The following is a 24,893-nucleotide window of genomic DNA, read 5'->3' on the forward strand; positions in this document are numbered from 1 at the left end:
ACACAGCAGGACAGTATGACTTTTATAATATCGTTTTCTTTCCCTTTTCATTAAGACAGGTACCCATACCAGACAAGGATACAACATATTGGTGTCAAATGTTTAAGATCCCTGTACAACACGAGAAGCACCATGTAACAAAGGTGAGGGATTCTGACTGTGTGAATCCAGGTTATATATTTATGCTTTTGTGTTTAGAGGAGTTCAGGTGAGAATGATGACTCTTCAGATTCAGTAATTGATTGGACTTTGAAAATTTGTTTCACCACTCACTAAACAAGACCTGGTCTTGTTTTCTTGTTTTTTTCACTAAACAAGACTTCTTATATGTCTTAACAAAAGTGGGGGAAAAGTATATGTGTGCTCCCAGGACCTGGTTCTGATGCACCCTAACAATCAGCACATAGAGTGACAGAGATGCTTTCTTTCACTTTTTCATGTCCTCTCTCCCTTAAGAAAATACTGTTGAAAGTTTTACCACTGTTCATAAACGTGTTTGGCAAAAACATGTTTGTCTAAAAAGCTTGTTCCGTCAAGATTTTGCTATACATAAGAATGTTATGGATATCTTTTAAAAGAGAGTAATTTTAGATTAAAAAAAATAAAATGCAGAATTTTGTTAAAATAAAGGGCCATGTTACATAATCTGAGCAGGTAGTTCATTATCTTTGGGTGTGTAAAAGCCAAATATTACAAAAAGAAAGAAGAAATGCATGTTATAGCTTATTCAAAAATTAATGAAAATGGTTCTTGCACTCCTCCCAAGGAGCAATATACTAGAAACCTAATCAAGAAACAACTTCTTATTGTTCAAGATTGCTTGAAATAGCACAGTGATATAAAGTAATCAAAATAAATGTACAGGCCTTAAGGTGCTTTTTCTATTCGTTCAACATTAATTGAATGCTTTATGGACAGTAGCCTTAAAGTTGTTGCATTTATATCAATAAAGGTCAAAAGAATAGAGACAAGTGTTATTTTAGGCTTGCATGGGGAAAATGAAGAAGAAAAGACCATCTCAGAGGCGGATAGTGCAGTTGGTGCATTTCTGTAACTAGTTGTATGAACCTGGCAGCTTAATCATGGCCCTCATTTTTATGTTTCTTTGAACTCATTAATGTATTCAATTTTATTATTTGTTATTGTCAGTCATACTTCTCTAACGAATTGAGTAGAACTGAAATTTTAATTTAACTCAGATAATTTGATGTGTGATCATTAGTGTATGTCTGAGAAATACTCATATTTATTCTGAAATATTGTGGGTTTCCTCTGTTTATCAGAATAAAGGTCAAAATTTCCACCTTCAGATACATTAATTGCATTTGGAAGCTGTGACAGGTAGTTGCACAGAATGAAAGACAGATTTTACTTGTAATCAGGTATATATGATGTAAGTCCTTGTTTTCTGCTCTCAAGTGAGAGAGCTTAGAAGTTGGAAATATTGGAATAATGATTTCCATGTTATATTTGGTGGACTATATATATGCAAGCTGTTGTATTTTCTGGAATTATTTATTATTTATATTTACTGAATGTATTTTTAAATGTTTTGCCTGACTACACATGCATGCAGACACTCTTTAAAAAACAAAACAGTACTTGAAGACAAAACATCTTTTTAATTCAGAGATGATAAATTGATTAATTTTTAAGAAGTTTAATATGTTTTTACTATAACGTATAATGCATATTGTAACTTATAAGAATCACAGTTTGAAATAAGTTTGAAATAAGCAATTTGTTTGCTTTAAGGTTAAAATGAGATTAGAATCCCCAGCAATTTTCCAACTACAGAAAAGCCAGCAGATTTGGTTAGAAAGAGAAGAATGATTATAGAAAAGAGAAGCATTAACATAGAAACACTTCTTAGCCTATCTTTTCAGATATTGAAAAGACAGCTTGTATTTTGTGACTTTTATATATATACATATATATAAACTTATATGTAAATATATGCATTTGTATATATATACATTTATATATATATATACATATATATATATGTAACTTCTGTAGATCTTAAAGGGTTTTTGTGAAATTGTATTTATGTACTCATGCAATCTAATTAAACATTTCCTAAAGCCTATTGACAGACTAAGGATTGGGCTTATGGGTACTTGCATTATCTGTGCAACAAAGATTGAATTTCACAAAGGAAAAGGCAGATGAATTATTTGACCCTAAATAACTATGTAAATGCTGATTCTTGATTCCATTTTGTCTGTAATGTCACTTTCATACAAATCTACGCATCTTATAGGTGGAAAAAAAGTTAAAATAGTACAAATTCATCTCTGATATAATTCAGTCTACAGAAGTCTTGTACAAGTGGCTTTAGCCATTTCTGTGCTCCATAATGATTTTGTGGAACACTGCAATTCAGCTTTTGCTGAGCAATGCATGCCAGCAGCAGTTTATGTATAAATCTACTGGATTCTCAAATAGGTTTAACAACCACAATTGGACTTCTTTTCTTTTTCATCTTGTTCAACTGTTCTCTCTCATTCCTTTCGTCTTGCAAATTTCTTTATTTTTCATAGTAATGTATTTTTTGAAATGTCAGTTTCCTCAGGAAAGCACAAGACTTTAATGATGGCAAATATCTTAGGAAAAAGTTAGACTTAGCAGCCAGGGTAGAGGCTAAGACTTCAAGCCAAGAGGGCAGTTGTCCCTAGTTAATGAATGCCAGATTCTGAATTAAAAAGTATTTTTAACTTCCCTTCTGCTGTTAGGCAGAATGTCTTCAAAGCATTTAAAAATGTCTACAAGCTAATGGTATATTAGCTAGTTGAAGTGATGATGCTTGGTCTTAGGATGTATCTACAGTGGTTTGGATTAGGAGCTTTCACTTTTCCAACTGAAAATCTTCAATTTTTTATTCCTCACTTTGGCATGATTACTGTCATTAAACAATTGTGGAGATCATGAAACTGAATAGTAAAGCATGTACCAGGAGGACAATTAAAGCACTCCACGCAGAACCCATGAGATACTTCTGATTCTGGATAGTGTGGGTGCCAGGATCACATTGTTTTCCTCTTCTGTCCTTTTCCTCTTTCACGTTTTTGGTGTTGATGTTCTTCATGTGGAGGGGAAAAAAAAAAAAAAAAAAAAGTAAAAAGAAAGAAAAAGCAAACACTGAGCAGAGTGACTCTCTGAGCAGGGAGAAGCTGTTTTGCAGATTTCCCAAAGTGCTGCCTTTGCTTTCCAGGGAGCTTTGGCACAGTCCTCTACCCCAGTGCTCACAGGGGTGAGCTATGATTGCATCAAAGGACTTGTTGGAGTAGGTTTTGAAGGAGTGGGCTTTCCCCTTAGCAGAAGATAAATAAATAACTAGCACAATATCTCAAAATCAATAGAAAATAAATTATGTAAGTTCTTACATGTTTTCTTTCTCTACATAATATTCACGCTACTTTCCAAGAACCTCAGGTAATGTGAAACAGAATATTTTCATTGACTGTTCTTGATCAAGCACTACATGACATGTAAATTCTGCAGGAGATAAGATTGTAATCTTACATTCATCTCATAGGTGGAATGAGGACGTGGCTGAGTAACTTCTCCTTCTGCTATATTTTCCAATGGAGAACAGCCTCAGTATGATAATGGGGCACTCATCCAGATTCAGGATGGCTCTTTTAAATCTTCCTTTGTTTCATAGCTCTGCAACTTCTTCCCCAGGGAAGAGACTGCATCTTCCTACGTGTCTCTGCAGTGCTTTCTGCTATGAGATCTGGTGCCTTCAGGAACTCCTGGAGAAACAACTCACAAAGCTGGTTATAAGGACTTTATGCCTCCTAAGAAATAAAGTGAATTAAGATGATTTCTCAATAGCTGGGCATAATAGTGATAAGGGCTGTTCAGATTGCAACTGATATCAGCTAGCAAGCTTGTTTTTATGAGTCTGATGGAACACATTACTCCTCATCTTCAAGCAGCATACCTGGTGGAGAGGTGGCTACTTGGAAAGTTCTTAAACTTCAAAAAGTTTTCACTCTTCATATGTGTTTGCGTTAGCAGAACCAGTTATCAGGATAACAGATCAGTATCAAAAACAACAACGTACAGAAAAAATGAAAGGGGCTGCTTGGATGTAGTAGCTGACATCCATCTTCCTTCACATTAGCTCCTTGCAGGATGGCACCAGAGTGGTCCCAAGGTGCAGACACTGGCAGCCCTTTGTGTAGCACTATGCACTGCTGCCTGCTGCAGAATCCCCCTGCAGCTAGTTGTGCATTGGCCTGTTCTGCTACTTTGAGCTCCAGGCTGTGGTATGCGCATCAGGCTTACTATCCTACAGGGATTTCATTTTCCTCACAGATGGAAGTTAGCTGTGAGCTTTCTCAGAAGCAGCTTTCTTAGAAAAAAAAGCATTCTGTTTATTAGTCCACACTTTTTGGACATGGGCTTCAGGATAGCTCTTGCTGGGATCTTTGCCATGCTCTGTAAACGTTGTTTTGCTTGGTCCTGAGTGTGCCTCTTAATCACATTGCTAAAGCTTTCTGGATTCAGTGACTGCACCTGGAGAAGGCCCTCAGCTCCAAGAGGACTTCTCAGAGGGAGAGAGGGAGGGATCCATGGGTGAGACAGGCACACAGACAGACACACAGACAGGCATGCCCATGTACTGGTCTCCCCATGAAAAGATGTCTATCTCCCTACACAAGCTGCATGGAGAGTAGCTCCCGTGGGTGTGGTTAGCCCTACAGACAGACAAACAGTGCTGTGCAGGGCTAGGAGCAGAGACCTAGGAAGGGAGAGGCACTTAACCGTGGAGCATGCACTGCAGTGGTCCATTTTGAGTATCCTTAGCACTTTCCTTCCAGTCAAAAAAAAAAAAAAAAGAAAGAAAGAAAAAGGAAAAAAAAAACGTTAGTAGCAGCACACTCACTTCTGAAATGCTTTAATTTTTGTTTGTCCTTTACTATCTGTTTTTCATTATTTTTGATTTATGTACCTATGTATGCATTGACACATCTGTGATTGATTATTTCTGCCTATTTGCTGAGTTTGTGTTTTGCTTAACCGTGAGCTGGCATCGTGTAGATGTTTACTAATGTCACGAAAATGAAAATTTGTTTTACATTCATAAGAAACACTTCTCAGTATTTCAGTAAATACAGCTCTTGCTATATTTTTTAAACCTGTTTTTAGTGCTGTTTCTGCTTGTAATTCTAAAGATGCAGCTCTTTTGTTGCTATCTTTACCTTAGGTGCCAATACTCTATGACTTCCATTTGCTTCACTTAATCATATTACTTATTAATATTACTGCCTCTGCTAAGACTTGTTGCTTTTGCATTTTGTTATCACTGTTGTTTTTCCCAATGCAATTTAAATAAGCTTAAAATGTGGCAGATCCTCAACTGACCCTAGATTTTCTGCAAGTTCTCTATACCTGTAGTCTTTCCCTGCACCTGACATGTTGTGTAATGGGATGTGTGAACTTCTGAAAATGTCTGTTACCCACTGGTAAGGGAACAGTGCCTATAATCTACCTTCCAGATGAGCTGTAATCAATTTACAGTTTTCCAGCTGCAATGTACAGCATGCCCATGCTAGTTTCAGCACTTTTTGTTTTCTCACTTTACTTTCTTCTTTGAAACAGACTACGTTTTCCTCAGGGAAAGTAGTTCCCAAGGCTTGAGGAATGATAATCTCATAGACAAAAACATGCCTGACATTGCATTTCACTGTTAAGAACAGGAAAAACACTTTATGTAAAGTATCAAATGCTATAGAGTACTTGGGTCATTTAAGAGTATCTACATACCTTTTCCCTTATAACTGCTTATTTCTCTATAGTTCTGAACTTTCCAATTTATTTATTTATTTTTGAAATCAGCATTAGGAGTGGAAGAACACTGGCAAAAGGCTCAGGAGCACAAAATACTTCAGATTCTGTAGGAGAATTTTTAATGGAAAGCCCAGTTTTAGAGGGCATTCAGAACTGGCAGTGAGGACAGTAGGTTGCATTTTGTAAGCATTTAAACTATTGGATTCCATGCTGGGGATTTGATGGTATCTTTTCAGTCTGCCTCATGCATATTAAATTAAAGTTATTAAAGACAGAAGATTTCCAGTGGTGAAGATGGGCTGCCTCACATCTAACTTGACCAATCTACTGGTCTGAGCTAGCTGCTGAATGCCCTTAGTAGTCAGTGGCAAAAATAGCTGTTTATGTCATCCCAGAGTAAATGTCTGAAATAGATGAGCTCAGACATCCCCTTTATGACTCAGTCTCTCTCCATCGAACTAAGAAGAGAGAATCAGCCCGTATTACATACGTAGCTCTCAGATGGCTGAATCAGAGATGTGTCCCACCAAAATGGTCAGGGTTGTTATGAGAGAAAAAAAAAAAACAAAAAACAAACAAAAAAAAAACCCTTTTTTTTTTTTTCTTTTTCAATTTGCCCTTAGGAAAAAAATGATTTTTCTCAGCCGCAACTCCATGTAATTTTTTGACACTGAGCTGAGTATATATGAATAGTGAAAACAGGTCAAACATATAACCAGAAAAAAACCTTAATTATTAAGCATGTTTTGAAGTGTTACATTGGGCATATTTTTATACATGCACCAAAGTTTCCCATCTCTGATTCCTTTAGAAAAGGGACTTTCTTTTCAGTTAAAGAAGGGCCTGTATTAGAGCACACCAGCAGCTGCCAGTTAATCTTCATGTTCAGTTTCAGAGCAATCTCTGATAAGGAAGTAAAACCTCCAAAAAAAACTTGTTGCCAAGGGTAACTTTGCTTTTTGACAGTGGAATGCTCTAGTAATACCAAAGACCCCAGTGTGGAAATACAAAGGGACTCCAGTTTAAGAGACTGATTGATTGAAAGCCAGAAGGGCAGCTTGTAGCCTTCGGTACCTAAATGAGGGCACTGATTTTTAACTTGAGTGATACCAGACAGTAACTGCTTCTTGTTCTCTGGCTTGAACTTTTACGTTTTGCTAAATGTGATAGATAATTCAAGCAAATTGCATCATGCAGCCTGAAACAAACAAATGTTCTGTGTTGTCCTATATGTTCCCCTGCAAATCAATTACAGCCTTGGTAAATTAGATTGGGAATGAAATGATATCTTATGCTGCAGAGCTTGCAGGCTCTCTGCCCTTTGGTGTGGAGGGCTCTCTTCAAGCCCTAAGTTGGGTTTTCAGTGTTACAGACTCACATGTGATTGAACTGACTAGAAAATGCAATTTTCTCAAGCATCTCTCTCAGGAAATGAAAGAACTGCTGTCTTCTCTCATATTCTGCTGAATTATTTCATATGTAAAATTATTTCATACATTAATACTGTGATCAAAGATGAAATTACATATTACCACAGATTTTACTGTCAGACCAAACTCATTATTTCTTAGTGGAATGTATTCTTGTTTTGTGGTAGTCTTCTTTCATTTCTCTTGTATATCTTTACAACAGGAAAACTTAAGCTATGCATCTATTGCTGCATTAGTTATTCCATATTTGGTATGCAAAAATAATCTATTTAATTTCTGGCATCAACAAACATGAACATCTAGTTAATTTAATATAGTTTCTTTCATTTTCTTTTTTTTTTTCTTCTCCTTAATTAAAACTACATTCATCCATCCATCAAGGCAATTTATTCACTAGGCATGTAGTTGGAAAATATGTATTTTCTGTTATATGAAACTTAGAAGTTATGTCAGTTCTGATTGCATATAAGTCTTAGATGAAAGGGACCTTAACTATGACTAAAGGTGAGAATGCAGAACAGGAAAATGCTGAATTTGTGAAATCTCTCTGAGATCCACCTCTGTTTCTGAGGTGTTTAGTAGAGAATTGCTAGTGATGTACCCCACTATGTTTTGTGCAGCATCTTTTTTCCTTCCTCATCCTTAGCTTTGGTTTTGACGTGGTTAGGTAGCACACTGAGAAGATAAGAAAATCCTGTCTAGCAATTGTCTGCAGTCATCCTTTCCAGACTTCTTATTGCAGCAGGTAATAAAATATTTCCAAGAAAAACTGAGCCTCTGATGAATAATTGTAAGCCATCTTCTGTGCAAATGGCAGAACAGCAGCATTACAGGCATCAAAGTCTGACTTGGTGGATCTTATGCAGTATGAAGTGAGCATCTGGGTGGATCACAGAGCACATCTACTTCTGTCCTATGACACTGTCTGTTATGATTAACTTTCTAATTCAGATAAGTCATGTAGTAACATTATCCTAACCAGATTTTCAGTAGGGCCATACTGAACTGATCCAATGTAATTTATATGGAGAAGAAATTTCGTTCTAACCATAGGAAGTGTTATCTTTTCAGGTCCCACCTCTCTGTCTCCAAACGTAGATTTAGTTACTGGTTCAGTTTTCAGAGGATAATGCTGGGATATCCCCTCCGTTCCTGCTTCCACATCTGTACACAGCAGTTACAGTTATGTCTAGAGCATAGATTCATTGATTGCTGGGGGCAAAATAGAAAGAAAGAGCATTAGTAAGTGTGAAAAAATAAGTTAGTCAGACAGTAGCACTCCACCATGTCCCCACATAGCACGTCAATTGACAAAGATGACAACTGAATTGCAGGTAGATAAATTAACAGTTTCCATTTGCACCATGGTTTACGTGAAGTTTTAGATGGTACAGAAATAACTTATATCTTGACCTAATTAAAATTGAACAAACAAACACAGAGCGCTAACCTGAGAAAATAATACGTTATAAGTGAGTTATAGTAAATTGAAAAATGAGTGCTCTTTAGTCTTCTTTCTCTTACCCGTCATTTCGGTGACCTTGCCTTTGCTATCTCCGAAGTTGCTTAGACTGAAACTGTGTCTTTCTGTCTTGTAAACTGCCAGTTACAGTTGTGGTTTCTAGAGAATTATGAGAGTATAATTTTAAGGTTCTTACTTAACTTTCAAAGACCATGTCATCTGAAAATGGCACTTGTTTCATGACTTTACTAGGACTTGGATTATGGTGAGAAAATGTGGAACTCATGATATTAATGGAGACATAATTTAACCTCACACAGGACTCAACAACATATATTTTACAAATCATCTCATGTCTGTCTGTATGTATGTAAAACATCTAAATAAAAAATTTAGACAGTATGAGCAACAGTTCCTGAGATGTGTTGTGCTGACTTAGGAAGCTGTGCCAAGTCATTGCTGGGAGACGTGCAGAGCTTATCCCCTACTTTCATTTCAGTAGACTTGAGGTTCCAAATAGTGCAGGCTGGTGACTGCTGAACTCATTCTGTATCCACATGCTTAAAGTCTTTCCTCTTTCCTTTTCTTCACTTCTTCTGAATAAAAATCAGAATTTTGTTCACAGAAAACACGTTTACCTATGTCTGTGTATTTGCCAAACACGAAGCAGACATGCTGGAAATTCTCATGCATTCTGTGTTCAGTAAAGTTTCTCGTTGCTTCCCAAGGAGGAAGAGAAAAAGTTTGATGTTATTAAGTTACGATCAAAGGGAAATTTTTGCAGTTGTGCATAGAATTAAATCTTTTTCCATTGCTAATCTCAAAGAAACAGCTAGACATCACTGTGTATTAATAGTGACTTCATCAAAAAAGGGAATACAAGCATTACTTATAATTAATTATATTTATATGTTCATCTGGGATAAATGCAAAGACTTTGTGGACTATTCACCTTGGCTTTAGATCTGAAAAGTATTTGGTTACATATTATTTTATTATCATACTGTTTTCCCAAGAAGGTGATGATGTTACTGATTAATTGCCGATTTGTTCTGTTTGGTGTGGATCAGCTTTGCTGAGAGACTCCAATCCTACTGAATACCACAACCACTCTGCCCATGTTCCTGCTGCTTAGGTGTGCAATGAATGCATTGCCGGAAAGCGTAACTGAATGAAACATGTTTTTTCTTGACCCAAGCTTTTTATCAGATTGCTCCTCGGGGTTATAATTTTTAATTGTTGCTGAATGTGTTATCTTAAATCTTCAGACATTCCTCAGGCGGAAACAGTTTTTTAATGAATATTCCTTTTGAGGCATATTTCTTTTGGATTTAGTTGAAATTACTGTGTGTCTTTCAGATCTGAATTCTTTGTGAGTGGCAAAATTCCAGGCAATTAATTAGGAATAAGAATTTAGGAATAAACTTAATGGCAGAGAGAACAAGGAGCCTTAAATCCATCTCTAATTCTCATTTTAAATTGCTTTGTTTTTCATGGTTATTGTGTTGTTGGATTCCTTTCTCCTAATTAGAATATTTAAGTTGTTCTGCATACTAACCTATAGAAATTCCAGCTGTACAGTGCAATCATTAGCATTTCTTTAATCATGGTAATATGTGAGAATGGCAGGAATTGTGTGAATTCAAAGGTACAGCCTCCTCTCCAACTAACAGGAACAGTAACTTTTATCATGAAGGCCTTATTCTCTTTCTATAAACATTCTGCAGCTTAAAACTGCAGTATGGTAATTAGTTCTTAATGTGGTATACTAATAAAACTTAAATAAGAGCCTTCACTGAACAACACAGACACTGAGTAAACAAATCCTTTCTTCTTCACACCAAGAACAGGAAATATCTGTGTTCTGAATAAGATTTTCCATTCATGTGGTAAGGACTTGTTTCTCCACACTGATGCTAGAATTTTTATGTGTTTTAAACCAGTTAAAACAAAATGCCAACAATATAACTTAAATAAAGTAAATAAACAAGTCAGCACTGTTATTTCAATTTTGGATTATATCCTGTATTTTAATCTTGCTCTGGGGGAAAAAAAAAACAGAACAGATATATTAAGGACAAATCATGCAAATTTAAATGCCTTAACTTGTATGGAACCTCTATTTTTGGTCTGGAAAATTTCCATCCTCCAAAGAAACCTTACCTAATCACATTATTAAGGTGGGGGTGGGGATGGTTGCTGCTGCCTGTGCTTTTTTCTCTTTGTATCTCTTTTGTCTTAAAATATAAGAAGCCATATATATCAGTAGCATCACTAGTAATATTTTCTCCAGCTTAAAGCTGTGAAAATAATTTGAATAAATATTTTTATATTTGGAAAATGGTTCAAGATAAGCAATAACGCTCGTACATAGAGAATTACCAGTGAAACAGGAACTGTGGCTTTGCTAAGGCTACTGCAAGTCATTCACCAAGATATACAACTTTTTACGTGAACAGCGTTTAAATTCCGATCAAGATGAATTTAAAGCATTTTGTTAGTAATGACTGAATTTAAGATCTGAACTGTACTGTGAGAAAAACGAAGAGACCCTTGGCTGCAGATGATAGGGCTGATCTCAGTAAAGGTTAGGCAGCTAGCCCATGCTTGACTGCAGCCTGTTGACCATTTGAGGTATCTCTTTCAGCCCTAGCTCCTCTGTGACATTAAATTAATGCTTTCTGACAGATGGGGTTGGGGGCTGGGAGGGTGGTCCCTGTCTGACCTCAGGATTCCTGTACTTGCAGCTGAAAGTCTGCAGCAGATTAATGTTGCAGATATGATGCTGGCCTAGACAGGCTTTCCTCCTGACATGAGATAGCTGTTGGGGTTAAAATCTTGGTCTGCCCTGGAGTCATGGACTTAGATTTCTCTCCTAGCTCTAGGGCACATTTCCAGCTCTTGGGCTTTTGCTCAAGCTCACCTTTAGGATGTGTGGAAGAACGAATGCTAAGCAGAAGGCAACTAGTGTTTGAAAACACTAGAAAATGTATATGAAAATCAAACCATATTATTATTGAGATTTTTTTTTTTTTTCCTGGAATACACAGAGTTTTTTGCCGAAAAAGACAACGTTATTGAGCCAAGTATTTCTACATGTTTGCTTTTCTGAAGAAAAATCATAAACCTTCAGTGAGATGTCTTAGATAAATATTTGTTTTTTCCAAGACTGCATTTTTGGGGAAAAAAATTTGGAAAAATCTTGATGACATTTTGAACTTTTCTAAATAGGACAATTACTTAAATATAGGCACGTTGTATACATTGTGTAAGAAGTACAAATTCCAGAGTAATCAGCAGAAAGGTGGTAGTTCTTCCCAAAGTTGAGTACAGAAAGCAGAGAGGAAAAACCTTGGCCTCCGTTTCAAAATTTCTCTACCGCAAACTCAGCCAGCCCTCAGTTTCAAAACCGTCACTTTTTGGTCTGAGTTTAATCAAGGACGTGGCAATCTCAATAAAATAACCAACCACAGACTAGAAACAATCTTGGATATAACAGTGCCAGGACAAAATCTTGTGTCAAATTTTTATTCTCAGTTTTCAGATGATAGAAAAATGTTTTTCCTCTGTGTTGCCAGAGGCTACATTCGCACAGTGTTATATAAGGCTAAGGCAGACATTTACAGTGGCGATATGCCATGCCATAGTGTCTTTCAGTTAGTAGAGGTGATGGTAGGATGCTTGGTACTTTATGATGTTCTCCAGAGGGAACAGGAAATCTTAGTAGCTTGATAGTTGTGTTGCCGAAGTCATTTTGTTGAAGACTCTGGGCTGAATGCATCTGCTCTTTTCACAAGCCTGTTCTCTCTCATTTTCAGTATCTCAGGCTTAGTTGAGGATTACATACCTTCTAATTTGTTGCACATTTCCTGGCATGGTTTTGACCACTGCTGAACAGCTGATGCCCAGGTATGGTTGAGGCAACTTTATCATCAATTTTTAGAGAGTTTAGCTCTATGAATATATGAACATGGCATCACAGGTAGATTCAAAGATAAGAATTGTCTGTGGTTGGTATTTATTAGTGTACATATGGCTAAAGGAGATTAGAAGTCACGATATGATTATGTAATAGATTAATGGAAGCAGAATTTAATGGAACACTTTGAAATGTAAAAATAAGTTGGAGCTTGCTTTTGAGCCTGAGAAAATAAAATTACTTTTTAAAATGACATTTCTGTGTAGAATTGTCATTGGAACAAGGCCAAAAACCTGTTGCCATTTTTCATATACAAAAATAAATTCAGCATTTTGTTTTCTTAAGTTCACTGAACTGTATTTTGTAAAGTGGACACTATGGAGAGATTTTGGAGATAGTTTACTGACTTTCATCATTCACGCAAACAGGCACGAAGAACAAACCACAGCTGTAACATCAAAGAAAGCAAAGCAAATAAAAAAAGGGAAAAAGAAGAGAATAAGCAAAAAAGACTTCCAGCTTTCTGGAGATATTTTTTTTCTTGCAGGAAATCTAACTTAGATTATGCTCTTAGAAATGCTGTTTGCTTTTTCATCCTCTTCAATGTGTCTTACATTAGAATCTTGACCCTGCTTATCAGCAGCTTGAGATGCAAGCCTCTGTTAGAATTTTTGCTTTTTTTTTTTTTTTTTTTTTTTTTTTTAAGAAACAAAGACGTGTTCTATGTTCAATTTGTATACTAGGTAAAAGGTTAATAGATAACAGAGAAGAGAGGAATTAAAAGTTGAAGTTGAGTAATGCAGGCATTCTTTGTTCATGTGTTGTAGACATGTTGACTAGAATACGGTTTCTGGTAAGTGAATGGTGGGAAACATAAGTCTTAACTAATTTAACTTGATAATGAATTGAAAATTTGTTATTTTGTATTTTGAAAGTCAGTAAAAATACTGACTCAAAAGAGAAGTGCCGAGGGATACAGTAATTACACAAGGAGGTCCTTAAAACCTCTCCACCTGCCATATCGGTCATGCTACTCAAACTCCATAACCATAACACATAATTTCTTGGTTGTAAAAAACATTGCTTCTATTTTGCCTGATATCTCCTTCTTTGGGACCCTGATTTGATGTGGTGGGTGAGTAGAGCACATCTATTGTTTTTTACCTCTGTCAGAGGGAGTCGGGTTTGTTCATGTATGTCAGTGTACTCAATTAGAAAGATGTTTCATTCAAGCTTTCAGAAATGGTAGAAAAGATCTAAAAAGTAAATTGTCATGAATAATAAAAGAGCAGCTTCTTTTTGCAGGTTTCATGAAAAGCAGGGGAGGGTGATTTTTGGGTATCCACTTATTTTTCACAGTTCCAAATGCTTTCAGCAATTGGTGGGCACAGGGCTTTTGTTCACAGAGCCCCTGGCAGTTATGAAATGTCAAGCAGAAAATGCACTTTGCCTGCAGGTGGAGAAGTCACTGAGGTGCCTTGGCAGTAGTGCACTATCTCTGCAGGCTTATTCATGGCATGGCAAAGAGATGAACCCTGACAGCTGGTTCTTCCTTGCATTGCAGCTACAATTAAAGCACAACAGATCAACATCAAAGAATAGAGTAAAATGGAAAAACTAGTGTTTTAGATGGTTATATGCATATTCTCTTTAAGTTCAGATATTTTTCCTCACTGCCTTGGCTAACAGGAGGTGAAAATGAAGGGCTGACTTCCATTTTCACTACAACATTCTGATTTGCTCAGGTATTGATGGATGAAAGTGTCACTTGAGTGTCACCTTACACTACAAGTACAAAGTAAACAAAGCCTATGTATAAACAAGATATCAATAAAAATGAATTCCTTAGATCTGTAGAGTTTATTGACTACTATATAATATGCCAACTTTTATCACATTTTTTCTGTATTTCTCTCTCTGCCCTAATTTGCCATAGTAAGTTACTGTCTTTTCATGAATATTATGAAAGTAGCATGGTTTCCCAAGACAAGAATACAAGACAGTTATAGTGACTTACAGCATGGGGTCATCATCGCTGTGTCTGGAGAACTGCAAAAGTAATCCTTAGCTTAGTTTTCATTTCCATGGTTTGAGGATAAAATACTACCAAAACCCAAAATACTTTATGCTTTAAAAATTCAAATAGATGGAAACTTTGAATGTGTGCATAAAACAGTACACATTTTGTAAATGAATGCCTGTTGGAGACTGATACAGAGCCGTTTGTATTAGTAATAACCTTGTAGAGATGAGTCCAATTAATTGTGTTATCACTCACTGGGGCTGCAAGTACTCTGGAAACAAGGCTACCCTGATCGAGATATTTAATTGTAGATACATTCTCTAGCAGGTGATTTTAAATCTGGGACTACTTATGTGTACCTTTAAATGCTTTAGCAGTTTATTAGATTTGGCTTCACGTTTGAGGAGCTCTGTCGTTTTTCATCATTATTTGTAAGGCAGGCCAGAATACAAGAATTCTGTTTATTGAAAAAAAAAGTGAGATTTGGGAATTTCTTTTCTGCTTGGAGCAATCTAAGCTGTACAGATGATCTTGTGGAAAGACAGAAAGAGGGTGGCAATTTAAAGAACCTTCTCACACTATAAGCTACAATGACAAATAGCTGAGTAAGTAGGGCAGCACTCACCTGGGGTGTAGAAGTGGCATGTTTAAATCCCTGCTCCAGTCACTAGAATAGGGGGTAAGACAAATGTTTTAAATATTATTTTCTGCTGAAGATATTCCACTAATTAACTATAGCTATCTACTCACTGGGTCAGAGAAAGGAAATTTAGCACAACAGCAGGGTTTGCTCGTCTTCCAGATCTCATTTCAGACAGAAACAATGCTTGTGAACTTCAGGAAGGTGACCTAAGTGAGCAGTTTCTACTAATGCAATTTTCCTACATTTTTAATAAGATTTTTGACCTTCTCCTAGTAGTTTCTATTTTTTTTTTTCTATTTGTTGAAAAGGAAAGAGAGAAGCTGGTACTTCTCTAACCAAGTTATAATAAAAATGCATGAAAGGTCTAACTTCACTGCTCCTTTTTGTTATTTCTTGGTGCATCTGAAGAATATGAGATGTCCTAGAAGATACACTGGAAAGATGCTCAGGGACTGTTTGTTTTTTGTTTTTTCTTTACTAAAGAGCTGAACAAAACTGTCTTCTGATGTGCTGTTTTTATTTAGGTATCTGACATTAAGAAATCACTGACAGGATGTGAGTTTCTAATTTTGATGATATCCCATTGTTCTGAGAGGAAGTTGGTTTTGAAGCAGCAATTGTAAGCACAGCAGGTGTTGAGATCTTGCAGCAGCATGCAGAGCTATCAAGCGTTTGGACAAAACTGTTATTTTTTTCTTGGTAGATACAGGGATAGCATTTCCATAATCAACTCCCTGACTAATCCATACGTTATGTGGAAATTCTGCATTTCCGTGATATATGCTGCTGTTTAATGTATAAGGTGCCATGATATGATTCTTCAGTATTTGGATGAATGCACATGTACATGAAAAAGCAGAGGAAAGAAACAACATCAGTCTGAAATGGACACCTGAATCTCTGTCAATCAGCCTCACATAGTTGAGTATTAATTCTTATACCTTATATCTGATGGGAAAACTGACTCTTAACACCTTTTCAAAAATACTTCTACTCTCATGGAAAAGTAATTCATGAGAATGGTATTGCTAACTAAAATAGGGATTACTGAAAACAGTACAGAAGATTTCTTGTGAAACATTTTGGTTTTGCCGTTAGAACAAAGCTTTGGTGTGTCAGTGCAAGTTGGCACCCTTCCATTGACTTCTGAGCACAGTGAGGTGGGTGGTTTGGGTTGTGCACTTCTTGGAAGACATACACATAACTCAGCAGCAGTTAGACTCCCCAAGTGCATGACTTCAGTGGTACTTTGTGGATTTATATCAACAAAAGTGGTCTCGATATGCACTTCTGCCTGTCCTTCCTCTTCCGTAATTGCTTTAGTGGTTTGAAGAATATACAGAGATACATTTCTGTGACAATATTGTGCTGAAAATGTTTTAATAAGGTAAGAAACTCTTACCCTGCTCTTGTACCTGGGATTTGTGTTCAAAATAAATAGGTTCAATTTTAGGATTTATATATGTTTTGTTTGTATTTTTTTTTCCCTCTGCTTAAAATGCCTTTGATTTCCTAACAGTATTAAAATGCAATACTGCACAGGTACCTGCATCTTCGATGTTGCATTGCTAAGCTTTAGATTTCTTGTGAACATATTTACAGAAAATGTTCAGCTTACTCAATTTGAAAGTAGATATGACAGATTGGGATGCAGTCTTTGAAAGTGAAACAAGGGAAAAAACTCCTTTCATTTTAATATAGTTTTCTATATGCTGATGTTTTGTGGAATATTATCTTTCTGAAAAGCAAAGTAACTTTTTTCAGAAGTATTCATGGTTGCCTCAGGGGTGTCATCACTGACAGAGATGATTTAACATCATCCATCCAAAGAGAGAGCAAGCACTGTTTTATATCAGAATGAAATTTTGGACTACCCTAAAGTTCAGTGGCCAAATTATACTAGGGGCACCCCTGCACACCCGAGAACCCTCCAGCTCCTCACTGCCACAAGCAGACTGGAGCATCCAGCCTCTGAGGAATATCTTAATAAAGTCTTTACAACTGAGCAGATTATAAATTCTAAATTTTCATAGATGTCTGAAAAATTTGAAAGTCCATCTTGAGCTGAGGAATGTGGGGTTATACCTCCAGGCTCACCCTACATGTGCAGAATTAATAGGCAACTTTAGTTCAAAGTAGTGCAAAAGAGGCAGAGATGGGGCTGAAAAGCTCTGCACAGTTCTGTTACCAGCCTGGTTTAGCTGAGCAGACATTCAGCTGGCTTATATCCCAGACATGCTGGAATGTGGCTAAACGGGGCTGGACAGGGAGAAAGACAAGTGACAGTACAAGGCTGGAGTGGGAGAAGAGAGAAAGGACAGATGGCAACATAGCTTTAGTCAGGACACAGGTTTTCCTTTCTATTCCTTGTTGATGCACTTAAATGAAGATGTTTTTAATGCTTGCCGTTGGAGAGTGCTGAAGTAGCATCTCAATGTAGCAACAATCTAACTTTGAGGCTTCTCTTTCAGTATAAGTGCACAATGTACTTTGTAGTTCTATCCGTACACCTTAATTGAAACAATCATATCTGAGATATATTTTCTCTCCTTTTCTTCTCTGTTCTACCTTTGACAGGTTGAGCCATTGATTCAGAAGGGCCATGAGAACCTGGTGCACCATATCTTGCTCTATCAGTGCAGCAGCAACTTGAATGACAGCGTACTGGATTACGGGCATGAGTGTTACCACCCCAACATGCCAGACTCTTTTTTCACTTGTGAGACGGTCATTTTTGCGTGGGCCATTGGAGGAGAGGTAGGACAAATAGCTAGCTAGTGTGCTGCATGAAGTGGGGATTAGGAGGATGTATATCATAATGAAGCTTCCTTCTAGTACGTTAGTGATTTCTTTATGTGTCTTTTTTTAAGGTTGTACAGTCAACCTCTAAATGCTTCACCACCAAGTCCTCCACTTCTTGTTGTCTTTCTAAGTGCTAGATACAATGAACTTTTTGAGTGACAAGTTTAAAGTGATGAAAAAAGTATAGACCAAATCTATATTTTAAGTAAAGAAGGATGGCTGGGAGCATGGAAGTCTGTCACCATAGAATCTTGTCCTATACAATAAAGGCATGCATTGCTTTCATCAATGAAAATAGATACCTGTTATCTGTGGAGAATGGCAGAGTTAAAAGCACTGTATGTGACTGCATCAAAGGCTTTGCTAGACACAGATCTATTTCATTTTGCACCCCAACAGCATCTTGATTGTAGTACTGCCCAACTGGGGCATAATATTCGGAAATTTCCTTCCCAAACCTAAAAGTCATCATTTCAGTGTTCAAGTGATTGTGTATTGCTGCAGAGCCAGCACAAGGAGTGCTTTATTTGTGGCAATGGAATGTATCTACTGAAAACATAGTAGATGCCATGTTAACCCAGACGCTGATTTCAGCGTATTTCACATGCTAATTTAAACTGCTGTTAATGCTTTCAGCTGACATAAGACAGCACTACTGCCATATGAAGCATCCCAACCTTTTTTAACCTCCTTGCTTCACTGTTTGCAAGCTCAGTCTTGATATGGGCAAAGGGAGGGACTGAGGAGATGACAGTTTCTGGAGTCTTTGCTTGCCAGCCTGCAGTCCAGAAACTGTTTCTGAGTGCTGCTGTGTGAGAAAGCTGGAGCTGCTACACGTACAAACTGAAAGAAGCTTAATCCACTATGAGCATTATCTCCGATGTACACTTTGTTCATTTTTGCCATCAGCTATGCTCTGACCTACTACTTTCAACTTTCTTAATCTAAGTGAAATAAAAAATTCATATAAATAACTTATCATTTGACTACTGTTATGGAAGCTTTTGCAAGGATGCTCCTCTTGTTGAAGATCCACAGAGAGCAACCTGGAAGATCTGGGTTACACTCGAGTTTACTGGAGTACTCAGTGCTTCAGTTTATGCTTATGTAGCATGAAGGTCATAATATTTATAACTATATACTAAGATTAATTCATGGATGTCCATCGAGAGTCAGAAAGTTAGGATCTCAAATTGCATATTAAAATACTGTCTGTATAACATAAAATGGGGCAGATTCATTCCTCATAATGTGAGTATGGTAAATGAGTTCACCTATAAGATACTAGTGTTTTGCTTTGAATCAGGCATGAACTTCTGAAACAAATCTCTCAGTTATCCCCCCTTTAACTAAGCTCCTTTGTTTGTAACGTCATTCTTTTTGGGAGGATGAAGTTAAATTTAATGTTTGGGGGTGAACCCAGCACTTCTCAACGAAAAACGGAATTCAGTGCATAAGGCTGACTGTAGAGATTGTCCAAGGAAAGTAGACTGGGGACAGTGAGTCCAGCACAACCTGTTGTGCTGTACAGCTCTATTTCTTTCTCACCATATGGCTCACTAATGTAAATGTGCCACAAAGACAGTTTTTATTGTTGAAATCATTTTGCTTAAAATGCATTGATTTGTACAGGAAAAATAATCTAATTATGAATGACCACTGTATTCCCTGCAAATTACTGCTTTTGTAAACTAGAAGCATTTAAAACATAGACTCACTTTTTCATAAGGATTTTATTGTCGGACTAAATGCATAATGATGCACTGTTTATACATTTCAAATGGCATTTCCATTTTCGACTCAAGCAATAAGGAAAGAATAAATAATCACAAGATCATAAGATAATGCAGGTTGAAAGGGACTTTGGGAAGCCTCTAGTCCAGCCTACTACTCGAAGCAGGGTCAGTCATGAGGTCAAACCAGGTTGTTCAGGGCTTTATCCTCTAGCAAGCATAAAAGCTATTAATTTACACTGGCCTAGTTACCTAGTGCATGCAGTATTAATAAATATATTATGCTACAATGTCACATTCAGAACGTTTTAAAATAAATGACATTTATAAATTGTATCATTTGCATGATTGTATCATTGCAAAGCAGTAATTGTATTCATATATAAAAAATGAACTCTTAAACATGGGAAAAGTTCATTTTCTCAGTGTGCATGTGTTGATTCCAGGGCTTCACCTACCCTCCCCATGTTGGATTATCCATTGGCACAGCAGCTGACCCTCAGTTTGTTCTTATGGAAGTGCATTACGACAATCCAACGTACACCGAAGGTTTGTACCCTCATGTTCTGTAAAATAAGCAATACTGGAAAATGTACTCATTGCATCACACTGCAAATAGAACAGATGCAAAGCTGAGGCTCATTTTCCCCTTCTTGATGTTTTCTGACTCTCAGTGTTTTCCTCACTGCACTAAGAAACATAGCCTGAAGAAAGTGGGGATTCAGAGATACAAAGAATTGTGGACCAGGTGAATACACCTTTGATCAAGACATTCTTTGTGTTATCTCTGTATTCTTAGCTTTTGCTCAGAAATCCAGTCAGACTGAGAGATAGCAGCACATCAACCAGACTGCAAGATAGCATCGCAGAGAACAAGCTTTTTATAAGCTTTGAAGTATTTTTTAATACATCTGCCTGTGGGCAATTTCAGAAAGTAAAATAAAAATTCAGATTGTTGGTCATTCATTATGTAAAAACAGTTTGTCTTAAATTATAAGGTACACTTTTATAATGCTATTTTTTACTCTTCACCCTAAAATTAATTTATATCTAGAAAAAACAAAAGGAAGTTTTGTTTTAATTCGTGAAACTGAGATGCTCAGTAAATCTAGAATACTTCAAAGCCGACTTTTGAAAAGTTCAGTAATGTTTTCTGTTTTTATACAAAACTTTGTTGAGCTTCTATGCCTAAGGATATTCTGATTACTGGAATAAGTGAACTGGGTAAAATCCATTGCACTGTGTACAAGTCCTTTACAGCCGCATGCATTTAAATAAAAACTTCTGTGTTGGCTGGGGCATTCCATCTTACTGCTATTCCTTCTCTTCATGATGTCTGAGAAGAACTTTCTTTAAATTGTTTTATTTAATGACAGACTTTCATCCTTCAACATGCATGGTCTTATGTGATACAGTAAGCTTATTTTGCGTCCCTGTCCCTGGAGACACTCAGAATCAGGCTGGAAGGGGCTCTGAGCAACCTGATCTGGATGTAGGCGTCCCTGTTCATTGCAGGAGAGTTGGACTGGATATTCTTTAATGATTCCTTCCAACTCAAATGATTCTATGATTACATCCTTGGTAGAACATGATTTCCCATCAAATATTACCTGAAAGCTCAGCACATCGTGTGCAGAAAACCTCTTTTCAAACTGGACTTTTTTATTTTAATCAATTGTGCTGTATGATTTTGTCTTAGCTTAAGTGACATGTATAAAGTGACATGTAGGAGTTTTGTTTCCTTTGTAAGCAATGGGTGCAGCTTTGCCATATTGAGACAGTGTGAGTGATCACAGAGACTCACTAAGACCTGGGAAAATTCAGAGATCATCGGCAAAGCAAGGTGTGTGCAATCTAGGTGGTTTCTCTTCTCCCTGGCAAAGCACGCAGTATAAGATTGTTACAGGAGAGGGAGGGGAAGAATCCAAGTGCTCTCGCTGCTTGAGTCTGGGTGCGATTCCTGAGTCCTCTCACCCATCCTGCCACCAGGTCACCTTCACCATTGTTTTCCCATTTCAGGGTCCGTGTTTTCCCAGTTTGGGTCTTGTGGTTAAACTAGCAGCCTCACCTACGCAAGTGGAGCAGTGTTTGTCTAAGTGACTCAGATTCATAATCAGTGCTGGCTCCTGGTCAAGCTCAAAAATGTATGAACTGGTTCTAGCTTGGCGGATTCTGAATGCTTCTTTTTCAGGAACACCCACTTTTAATTTGAAAGATGACTTTTTTTGAGACATTTTATCAAGAACTCTTAGATATAAAAATTTCTGGTGTTTAGATGTTATCAGGAGACTTAAGGGGGGAGCACCGTGAAGGAAAAATTCAAATTGATGAGATTACAGATAGCTTCAGAAAGAAAATGAATACAGATGCCAAAATGAATTAACATCAAGATGTGAGACAGCGTATATTAACTGAAATATAATGACTTGTATATTACAGATGGTCTCATAGTTCTCTACCACTCGTACGTGCTTGTGCATAGCTCATAGCATTTGTTCCTTAAATTTTATGAACTATGCTGTCTCAGGTGTTACAGTGGCTGGGTGACTTAGCACCTCCTGTATCCCTCTCTCATTTGTCTATCTTAAAATAGCATGCTGAATTTGTACTGATGTAAAATTTGGTTTCAACCACTACTATGTCTGTTAGTTTTTTTAGAAGACTGATAGAGGAAGAAGCCTCTTACCTTCTCTGAGATACTTGGCAACGTTTTTGCATTTTTGATTTCAAAGCTGAAATTTGAAAAAGCACAACAAACAGGAAGGTAACAGATGAGATAACACAGAATTTAGGGCTCGTGCAACACAAAGCTGTCTTTGTTTCTGCTTATATCTTGCCTCATAAAAATAGCTAAGGCAAGATAAATAATTATAATACCTTAGTGGATGGAGACAACATAAATTCTGAGTAGATACATAAACAAATGAGTACGGCCAAATTTCTAGATGAATGAAGTAGATTCATGCTATTCTCACTCTTAAAGCTCAACCTTCTAACAGCAGGCCTTTGCTCTTTAAACTACTCTTGTAATCAAGAGAAATCCTTGAGGGGAGGATTAAATTCCAATGCAGTTCCCTTGCCTTCTTTATTCAGCCTGGTAGTATTATATTTAAATTTGTGATTTAAGAAGCTTTTTCTCATATCTTTAGTTGATGATCTCTTAATTGGGAAGATTGAAAAAGGATATGTTTGGTCATCAGAGGTATGCTGTGATGTGACAGGCAATCCAGAACAAAGGAAAAAATATTATTATTGCTGGGGCTTAAGGTGAAGGAATAGATAAATTCACAGGGAGAAGGTAACACAAGTCAAATATTTCAAGGAAAAAAAATACAACACCTTTAAGCTTTGTTTTAAATATTTCTTTTTAAAACTAAACTTGGCAACTTCTGAGGTTTTATCATTTCCTTGTATTGTTTCTTGTGCCTGTAATCTACATTGTTTTCTCTGATATCCATGCTGAGTAAGTTAAAAGAAGGATCAATGTGCTCCAAGCAACACACATTTTTCAATCCTGTCTGAACACCGCAGATATCAACATACCATCTTTAACAACCCCCTTGTGGGCTACCCCTGTTTACTGCTTCCCACATATGGTTTGATTCATTTTCAGGTTATTGAGGTTGATTCTTCAATTTTATTGTAAAAAAAAACAATGTAGGACAAGCCTTGAAAAATGTGAAATGATTGGATTTATATTTTTTAATAGTGATTTACTGCCATGGCTGACCGTGTTATTTTGTTTCAGGCTTGATAGATAACTCTGGTCTGAGGCTATTTTATACTCCAGTTTTAAGGAAATACGATGCTGGTGTTATTGAAGCTGGTCTTTGGGTCAGCCTCTTCCACAATATCCCACCGGGCATGCCTGAATTTGTGTCAGAGGGTCACTGCACGTTGGAATGTCTAGAAGAGGTATGTGTCCTGTCTGAAACCCGTGGCTTTCATGCTTTGAATTAGTTTGGGACAGGCTCTTTATCTCCTTGGAAAGATTGATAGTTGCTGGTTAAAGAACTGGGTCAACGCATCTGCTGCCCTCCAGAATTTTGAGTCTTTAATCTAGGCGTTTGGGATGCTCTATTGCTTTACTGATCTGACTAATATTGGATGATGTGCTTGTGATAATTTAATTCTGTGTTCAGTATATAAACATGCATTGCTTTCCATGGCAAAGCTGTTGGTAGCCTGAAATCACTAACCTAGGAGGACTGTTGAGAGAAATTAAGATACATGTGTGTGCAAAAGGCTCCTAATAGCAAAGTGAAAGTCTGAAAAGTACACTTAGACCAACCAGCAAAAAAAAGTTTCAGATGTAAACCTACAATATTTCTCTACCCATTGGCTTGAAGATGGGAAGTAAAGTATATAGTAATTGTAGCCTCTTAATATAAGGGGCTTCTCTTGGCACAGTGTTCATTCACAGCTGCATATATGTATATGATAATAGACATCCATATTCAGTAGTATTTGCCAAGAACAGTAAAATAATGTGTAGGTTTTGATATAATACACTTAAAAGTCTTAATATACTGAGAATTATAGGCAGTTCTATTGATTTTCATAAAAGCTGCGTGCATTAGGAGTGAAAACATGTTTTTGTTAAAAAAAAATAAAAAAATAAAAAAAATCCCGAGGACAAAGTCAACGTTTTTGCATATTAAACCATTATTTCCATTCTGATTTAATTTTGCTCCAGGCTGTGTTTTGCTGTAAAACATGAAGTGCACAAATGAATATATCTTCACTCCGCATTACACTACCTTACCTCTAGGCGTACTGATGGTCTTGATTTCCTCATGGCAGGCTCTAGGTGCTGAGAGGCCTAGTGGGATTCATGTATTTGCAGTCCTCCTTCATGCTCACCTTGCTGGCAGAGCCATCAGGATGCGTCACTTCCGCAATGGTGAGGAGCAGAAGCTGCTTGCTTATGATGATGAGTTTGACTTCAACTTCCAAGAGTTTCAGTATCTGGAAGAAGAGAGAACCATCATGCCGGTATGGCACTCTTAATTCTTTTCCTGAAATTGCCTAAGAGATCACTTGCCTAACATTACTCACACTTAGGATTAATTTTGCTAC

General features: G+C 37.0%; 1 protein-coding gene across 1 annotated transcript in view; it reads left to right on the forward strand.

Moving 5' to 3' along the window:
* The window catches only part of MOXD1 (monooxygenase DBH like 1), a gene marked incomplete at both ends in the record, with an annotated part of 51,147 nt that overhangs the window by 14,456 nt on the left and 11,798 nt on the right, over nt 1–24,893 (forward strand). The window contains 5 exons of the mRNA XM_079550729.1: nt 60–143; nt 17,857–18,036; nt 20,261–20,363; nt 23,563–23,729; nt 24,618–24,809. Of these exons, the coding sequence (XP_079406855.1) occupies nt 60–143; nt 17,857–18,036; nt 20,261–20,363; nt 23,563–23,729; nt 24,618–24,809 (726 nt within the window). The remainder of the gene's footprint in view (nt 1–59; nt 144–17,856; nt 18,037–20,260; nt 20,364–23,562; nt 23,730–24,617; nt 24,810–24,893) is intronic.

The sequence above is a fragment of the Tetrao urogallus genome (genome assembly GCF_951394365.1).
Source record: "Tetrao urogallus genome assembly, chromosome: 2".
NCBI lineage: Eukaryota > Metazoa > Chordata > Aves > Galliformes > Phasianidae > Tetrao > Tetrao urogallus.